This window comes from Stomoxys calcitrans, chromosome 1 (assembly GCF_963082655.1).
Source record: "Stomoxys calcitrans chromosome 1, idStoCalc2.1, whole genome shotgun sequence".
In the NCBI taxonomy this organism is placed as follows: Eukaryota; Metazoa; Arthropoda; class Insecta; order Diptera; family Muscidae; genus Stomoxys; species Stomoxys calcitrans.
Window position 1 is genome coordinate 257937080 of NC_081552.1, and position 8675 is coordinate 257945754.

The following is an 8675-nucleotide window of genomic DNA, read 5'->3' on the forward strand; positions in this document are numbered from 1 at the left end:
TGCTAAGTATGATTCAAATCGGTTCAAAATCTGGTATAGCTGTCATGTAAACCGATCTTGGATCTTGACTTCTTGAGCTAACAGAGGGCGCAATTCTCACCCGATTTGACTGAAATTTTGCACGTAGTGTTTTGATATCACTTCCAATAACTGTGCTATGTATGATTCAAATCGGTTCAAAATCTGGTATAGCTGTCATATAAACCGATCTTGGATCTTGACTTCATGAGTCTCCAGAGGGCGCGATTCCCATCCGATTTGACTGAAATTTTGCATGTGATGTTTTGGTATCACTTCCAACAACTGCTCTTAGTACGGATCAAATCGGTCCATGTTTGGATATAGCTGCCATATAAATCGATCTTGGATCTTGACTTCTTGAGCCAATAGAGGGCGCAATTCTCGTCCGATTTGACTGAAATTTTGCAGGTAGTGTTTTGCTATCACTTCCAATAATTATGTTATGTATAATTCAAATCGGTTCAAAATCTGGTATAGCTGTCATATAAACCGATCTTGGATCTTGACTTCTTGAGCTAACAGAGGGCGCAATTCTCGCCCGATTTGACTGAAATTTTGCACGTAGTGTTTTGGTGCAACTTCCAATAACTGTGCTAAGTATGATTCAAATCGGTTCAATATCTGGTATAGCTATCATATAAACCGATCTTGGATCTTGACTTCATGAGTCTCTAGAGGGCGCGATTCCCATCCGATTTGACTGAAATTTTGCATGTGATGTTTTGGTATCACTTCCAACAACTGCTCTTAGTACGGATGAAATCGGTCCATATTTGAATATAGCTGCCATATAAATCGATCTTGGATCTTGACTTCTTAAGCCAATAGAGGGCGCAACTCCCATCCGATTTGACTGAAATTTTGCACGTGATGTTTTGGTATCACTTCCAACAACTGCGCTAAGTATGGATCAAATCGGTCCATGTTTTGTTATAGCTGCCATATAAACCGATCTTGGATCTTGACTTCTTGAGCTAACAGAGGGCGCAATTCTCGCCCGATTTGACTGAAATTTTGCACGTAGTGTTTTGGTGCAACTTCCAATAACTGTGCTAAGTATGATTCAAATCGGTTCAATATCTGGTATAGCTATCATATAAACCGATCTTGGATCTTGACTTCATGAGTCTCTAGAGGGCGCGATTCCCATCCGATTTGACTGAAATTTTGCATGTGATGTTTTGGTATCACTTCCAACAACTGCTCTTAGTACGGATGAAATCGGTCCATGTTTGAATATAGCTGCCATATAAATCGATCTTGGATCTTGACTTCTTAAGCCAATAGAGGGCGCAACTCCCATCCGATTTGACTGAAATTTTGCACCTGATGTTTTGGTATCACTTCCAACAACTGCGCTAAGTATGGATCAAATCGGTCCATGTTTTGTTATAGCTGCCATATAAATCGATCTTGGATCTTGACTTCTTGAGCCTATAGAGGGCGCAATTTTCGTCCGATTTGACTGAAATTTTGCACGTAGTGTTTTGGTGCAACTTCCAATAACACTGCGTAAGATGAAAAACAACAAAGCTCCAGGCGAGGATAGAGTGCCATATGAGTTCTTTGTGAATGCAACGGATGAATTCCAGAATATATTGTTAACAAAGTATAATAAGATACTAGATGGTGAAAGCGTTGATGAGTCATTTAGTAAATCTATTATATTTCCAATATATAAAAAAGGGAATTGTGAACAACCCAATAATTACAGAGGAATTGCTTTCTCAAACTGTATTGCAAAGATAATGATGGGGATTCTTAACGAGCGTTTATGGAAATGGGTAGAATCTGAGAATGTTTTGAATGAATTTCAAGCAGGATTTAGACGAGGCTACTCCTCATACGATAATATATACAACTTGTCTGCAATAGTAAGTCTTAAACTAGACGAAAAGAAGAAAGTCTATGCATATTTTGTAGACTTTTCCGCTGCTTTTGACAATGTGTCCAGACAAGCCCTAATTTATAAATTATTTGAACTGGGTGTCTCGTATAAATTTGCTAAGCTTGTAGAGAACTTATACGCTAATACACAGTACGCTGTATGGACGGGGGAGGAAATGTCCGCATATTTTCAAACTAAGGCTGGCGTAAAACAGGGATGTTTGCTCTCACCCTTATTATTTGCTTTATACATCAACGATTTGCATGATAGCCTGGAGGGAGGACTGCAGTGTAATGGTATTAATCTGAGGATTTTACTATACGCAGATGATATTGTGATTATCTCTGATGATATAGAAACAATGCAAAGCATGATTTACAACTTAGAAATCTATTGCAAAAAATGGAACCTTTCAGTCAATATGGCAAAATCGCAGATGCTAATTTTTAGAAGAGGTGGAAGATTAAGCTCTCTCGAAAAGTGGTGGTATAAAGGGGAAGAAATTAAAATTACCTCTGAATTTAATTATTTGGGAGTAATTTTTACTCCAAAGCTGAGTTTTCAAAAACATGTAGAAAAGAGAAATTTGCAAGCAAAGATTGCTCTTAATACGACCTGGAATCACATAATGAAGGAGAACCGAATCAGTCTACGTATGAAATGGAAGGTGTACTTAGCCGTTTGTAGAGCAATACAGAGCTATGCATCTCAAATATGGGGCTTTAGACATTTTGATGAAGTAGACAAACTGCAACGCTTTTTTATGAAAAAAATTTTACGGCTGCCGAAAAATACGCCAAATTATGTACTGATGTTGGAAACTGCTGCTGAAGAAAGCCATATATATACGATGGGATTACATTTGAAATATATAAATAACGTTTTACTACATTACCATGATAATCGGTTGCCAAAGATGCTAACGAGAGCATTAATAGAAAGGAATTCGTTTTGGGTGAAAGATTTGAGAAATATAGCAAGAGATCTAAACATCAATTGGCCTGAATTGCCGAATATTTTCGTCCAATGGAAAACTTTCAGCATTGAACTGCTAACGGCTTTAAAATTGAGAAACATCTATGGTAATATTCGAAATAAAAACTCAACAGAACGGTTTTACAAACATCTGGACTATAATAAGGGGCTTTCATATATAACAGATGAGAATCCTTTAGATAACATCATATGGATTCTAAAGGCGCGAGGTGGAATGCTTAACTTAAACGGCAATTTATATGGTGTGGAAGATAACCATAAATTATGTAACCTTTGCAATATGCGAGCTATCGAAAATATCCAACATTTCGTAGGTGTATGCCCAGTGCTAAAAGAATTTCGAATTTTGTACTTTGGCAAAATAGTACTAGCTGATCATGAAATGATCAATATATTGGATGGACAACGACAGGATGATTGGAGCAATTTGATTAAATACATAAAATGTGCAATGAATTATAGGCACTATTTGATACAAGAATTAAACTAAACACAAATGTGACAGACGTTTAATGCAAAAAGAAAACATTGTCTAAGTTTAACTATCTTTATTAAAGTTAATCAAAAAAAAAAAAAAAAATACAAGCAATGAATATTATACTTATATAGTTGAATTTTGTTTAATAAAGATCTAATCTAATCTAATCTAAAAAACTGTGCTAAGTATGATTCAAATCGGTTCAAAATCTGGTATAGCTGTCATATAAACCGATCTTGGATCTTGACTTCATGAGTCTCTAGAGGGCGCGATTCCCATCCGATTTGACTGAAATTTTGCATGTGATGTTTTGGTATCACTTCCAACAACTGCTCTTAGTACGGATCAAATCGGTCCATGTTTGGATATAGCTGCCATATAAATCGATCTTGGATCTTGACTTCTTGAGCCAATAGAGGCGCAATTCCCATCCGATTTGACTGAAATTTTGCACCTGATGTTTTGGTATCACTTCCAACAACTGCGCTAAGTATGGATCAAATCGGTCCATGTTTTGTTATAGCTGCCATTTAAATCGATCTTGGACCTTGACTTCTTGAGCCTATAGAGGGCGCAATTCTCGTCCGATTTGACTGAAATTTTGCACGTAGTGTTTTGGTATCACTTCCAATAACTGCGCTAAGTATGTATGAAATCGGTCCATGTTTTGATATAGCTGACATATAAACCGATCTGCGATCTTGACTTCTTGAGCCTCTAAAGGGCACAATTCTCAGCCAATTTGGTAGAAATTTTGTACTACGGCTTCTCTCATAACCTTCAACATACGTGTCTAATATGATCTGAATCGATCAATAGCTTGAAACAGCTCCCATATAAACCGATCTCCCGATTTTGCTTCCTGAGCCCCTACAAGGCGCAATTCTTATCCGAATGAACTGAAATATTACACAATGACCCGAATCGTGCTATAACTTGATATAACTCCTAAGCTGTTTGCCTAAAAAGAGATACCGCTCATAGAAATCGACAAATGTGATCCATGGTGGGGCTTACTTAGCACGATCTTACTTGTTTAAATCTCATTCGTACTCTATTCCCGAATATCTTTCGTTTGAGTCCAACATTATCCAAATAGTCGACATTTGAATTTTGGCAATGATGTTGGGATATTGGATTCGTCAAAACCCGGTAAAAAATGCATAAGCTATATATAAGCATAGCAGCTATATCGAAATACGTTTTGATTTGAAACAAATACTAATAAGTACCAGTCATTGGTCAATTGTGTATAACAAAATTTTGATCTTTTTAGTAGCTATATCTAAAAATAAACCGATCTGAACCATATGCGACACGGATGTCGAAAAGCCTAACATAAGACACTGTGTCAAATTTCAGTGAAATCGGACTAAAAATGCGCCTTTTATGGGGCCAAGACTTTAAATCCAGATATCGGTCTATTTGGCAGCTATATCCAAATCTGGACCGATCTGGGCCAAGTTGCAGAAAAATGTCGAAGAGCCTAGCACAACTCACTGTCCCAAAATTTCGGCAAAATCGGACAATAAATGCGCCTTTAGTGGGCCCAAAACCTTAAATCGAGATATCGGTCTATATGGCAGCTATATCCAAATCTGGACCAATCTGAGCCAAATCAAGGGAGGATATCGAAGGGCCTAACACAACTCACTAAAATTTTGGCAAAAACGGACATAAATGCGCCTTTAATGGGCCCAAAACCTTAAATCGAGAGATCGGTCTATATGGCAGCTATATCCAAATCTAGACCGATCTGGGCCAAATTGAAGAAATATGTTGAGGGGCTTAACTTAACTCACTGTCCCAAATTTCGGCGACATTCGACAATAAATGCGCCTTTTATGGGTGCAAGACCTTAAATCGAGAGATCGGCTATATGGCAGCTATATGCAAATCTTGATCGGTCTAAGCCAAATTGCAGGGCCTAACACAACTCACTATCCCAAATGTCAGCAAAATTAGATAATAAATGTGGCTTTTATTGACCTCAGACCCTAAATCAGAGGATCGGTCTATATGGCAGCTATATCCAAATCTGGACCGATCTGGGCCAAATTGACGAAGGATATCGAAGGGCCTAACACAACTCACTATCCCAAATTTCAGCAAAATCGGATAATAAATGTGGCTTTTATTGGCGTATTTAAAAAGGTGGTCTTACGCGAACACCTGTTAACAGCCGGCCAGGTTTGACGGTATTAAGATGACAGATGTTTGTTTGCATTCTCCTTTCTGTTGTCTTCTTTCTTGCATTTTCTCTGCTCATGTATGCACATGCATACACACACGCACACAAATTTCTTTGTGTGTGTTGGCAAAACATCGATCAGCTTGATGACAACATGGCAGGTTGCACTATATGATTTGTGGTTGTTGTACAAATGAGACCACCTTTAATTGTTTCGCCATGGGTGAGGTCATGCAAAGAGCTGAGTACCGTTTTTAATTTTTATTTTGATTTTGCAATAAATTTTTTTTTCTAAAACCATTTGCCAATCAAAGTATTTTCGTTGGGGGTAGATTTTTGTTGTTGTTCTAATGACGCTTCCTCTTAATAGTTGTTGTTGTAGTTGTACCAGAGTGTTGTACACTGAGGCGGCAGCCCTTGCCGATGGAGAACTCCATCGGGTCAATCCGGTACGTACAACCGGCTGCCATGGGATCCTATTAATTATACCATGCCCTTGCGCAAACTCCCACTAGACTAGCAAATTTCTGGAAATTCCTATTTGGCATTCTAGTTTTTATTTTCATTACCATGTGTAACAGCCACAACATCAAAAAATTTATGTTTATAGACGTGTAAAATATGAATTAAAACATAAAAAGTGTGGAAAAATAAAAAAAGTGTAAAAAAAAACTACAAAAACATTAAAAATCTAAACTATTTGACATTATGGTGGAATTTGCAAACAACTCTGGAATTGGAAGATTTCATCAGCTGTGCTTCATCTTGCATAAATTGCCTAGTCCATAATCGATATTTTTCGATTAATCATATCGATTTTTCATTTAAATATTCGATTAACCGAAAGTCGTTTTTTAGATCCCATCCCCGTCGGTGCATTGCATTCCTTTATATTATAAAGTTTTTAACAATACGAAAAAAATATTGCATACAGAAACAGCGCATATACACCATGAGTGGAGGCAAGCACTTGGCTACAGGTACGACAACATATTCTAACAAGCTACGCATCGCAATTTAAAGAATATATGAATATTTAAGAACGGGTCTCACAAAATGCATACTGCCTAGATGCTGTTTTTGAAAAAGCCGTATAATTTCTGAGCAAATCATCTATACAGGGTTGTGCAATGACTCATGTAGCGTGTGTGTGTGTGTTTTTTATTTGTATTACATCTAGGTTCGCCCAAACCCGAGATCCCCAATGACGGCAAGCTGCGTTTGTATTCAATGCGCTTTTGTCCCTACGCCCACAGGGTTCATTTGGTATTGGACGCCAAAAAAATTCCGTATCATAGCATTTTTATCAATCTCAACGATAAACCGGAATGGCTAACCGAGTATAGTCCTTTGGGCAAGGTGCCAGCTTTGCATTTGGTGAAAGAGGAGGGAAAACCGGCTTTAATTGAATCCCTAGTAATTGCGGAATATTTGGATGAGCGATATCCCGAACCAAAACTATTCCCCAGCGATCCTTTAAAGAAAGCCCAAGATAAGATACTAATTGAACGCTTCAATGCTGTCATTGGGCCCATGTATAAGATTTTTGTTAACAATGAGGTGCCCGGGGCCATTACCGATGTCAGCACTGGTTTGGATATATTCGAGAAGGAATTGAGAGCACGCGGCACACCTTTCTTTGGCGGCGATAAGCCAGGCATGTTGGATTACATGATTTGGCCATGGTGTGAACGTTCGGCCATGTTGAAATATCTTTTGGGTGACAAATATGAAATGGATAAGGAACGTTTTGAGAAATTGGTATGTAAATTGCATTTCAAGTAACTAACGGCATAAAGTTTAAAAGCCTATGTTCTAGCTCAAATGGCGCGACCTAATGGGAGAGGATGAGGCAGTTAAATGCTTTTATCTGGATGGCGAAACTCATGCCAAGTTTATGAAGACTCGTCGTGAGGGCAAGCCAAATTATGACATGCTTGTGTAAGCTCCACATCACTCTTATTTAATACTTAAGACTAAAAGTTGTACTTTATCTACATACATACATATTTACAAATGTATGAGTACTTCAATATCTGTGTGTGCGTGTATTTTGCATGAAATGCTAAATCGAATCACTTAATACCCTTAATCAATGTCGTGTTGTATTCAAATAAAATCAATGCAATTCTTTTTTATATGCTTTACCCCACAAACTCCAAATCGATACGCTCTTATAATTATTTTCTTTGTATTACCTTTTGTTGCAGAAATCCCTCAAAACGCCAACGTATTTGCTAAGCAGCTTGATCCTTTCACTTGACACTTTATTTTTCACACTTACCTAGATACATTATGCAAAGTTTTCATTTCTATTGGCAGGCTTAAAACTTTACAATCCATTTACAATACATTTATTTTATACTCTTTTTTTAGTATATGAAATGAACTATGATATTACTAGTTTACGACTAAAGCAAATAGTAATAAAATGATCAATGCAGCAATATAATGGGCGTTTGGTTATCACGTACGACGTTATTTTTACACACAGATATCTATTGTCGGAGGGATCTGTAAGAGACTAACATGACTGGCAAGGGCTTTTACTTTTTGAAAAAGTGAACTTTTCTTCTTTAAAATTTAAAAAGTTTTTTTATGATTATGTTTTTTACATAGGTTCTGTTCAGAACAGTAAACTTCAAATCCTAACCCATATTCTTGATCAGCTTAAAAATCTAAGATTTCAACAGACAGACGGACGGACATGGCTAGATCATGTCCGTCCATCTGTCTGTTGAAATCACGCTTCAGTCCTTAAAAATAGAGATATTGAGCTGAAACTTTGCACAGATTCTTTTTTTGTCTTTAAGCAAGTTAAGTTCGAAGATGGGCTATATCTTAATATAGCCCCCACATAGACCAATCCGCCGATTTAGGGTCTTAGGCCCATAAAAGCCACATTTATTATCCAATTTAGCTGAAATTTTGGACAGTGAGTTGCGTTAGGCCCTTTGACATATTTTTTTCATTTGGCCCAGATCGGTCCAGTTTTGGATATATCTGCCATCTAGACCGATCTCTCGATTTAAGGTCTTGCGCTCATAAAGGCACATTTATTGTTCGATTTTGCCAAAATTGGGACAGTGAGCTGTGTTAGG

At 37.4% G+C, this 8675-nt stretch overlaps 1 protein-coding gene across 1 annotated transcript; it reads left to right on the forward strand.

Annotated features, from left to right (window-relative positions):
- Positions 1-6412: 6412 nt before the first annotated feature.
- Positions 6413-8026, forward strand: LOC106084465 (pyrimidodiazepine synthase). Its single transcript, XM_013248166.2, has 4 exons — positions 6413-6554; positions 6755-7335; positions 7394-7515; positions 7785-8026. The coding sequence occupies exons 1-4, from the start codon at positions 6527-6529 to the stop codon at positions 7813-7815; spliced, it is 762 nt and encodes a 253-aa protein (XP_013103620.1). The 5' UTR covers positions 6413-6526; the 3' UTR covers positions 7816-8026.
- Positions 8027-8675: the final 649 nt, after the last annotated feature.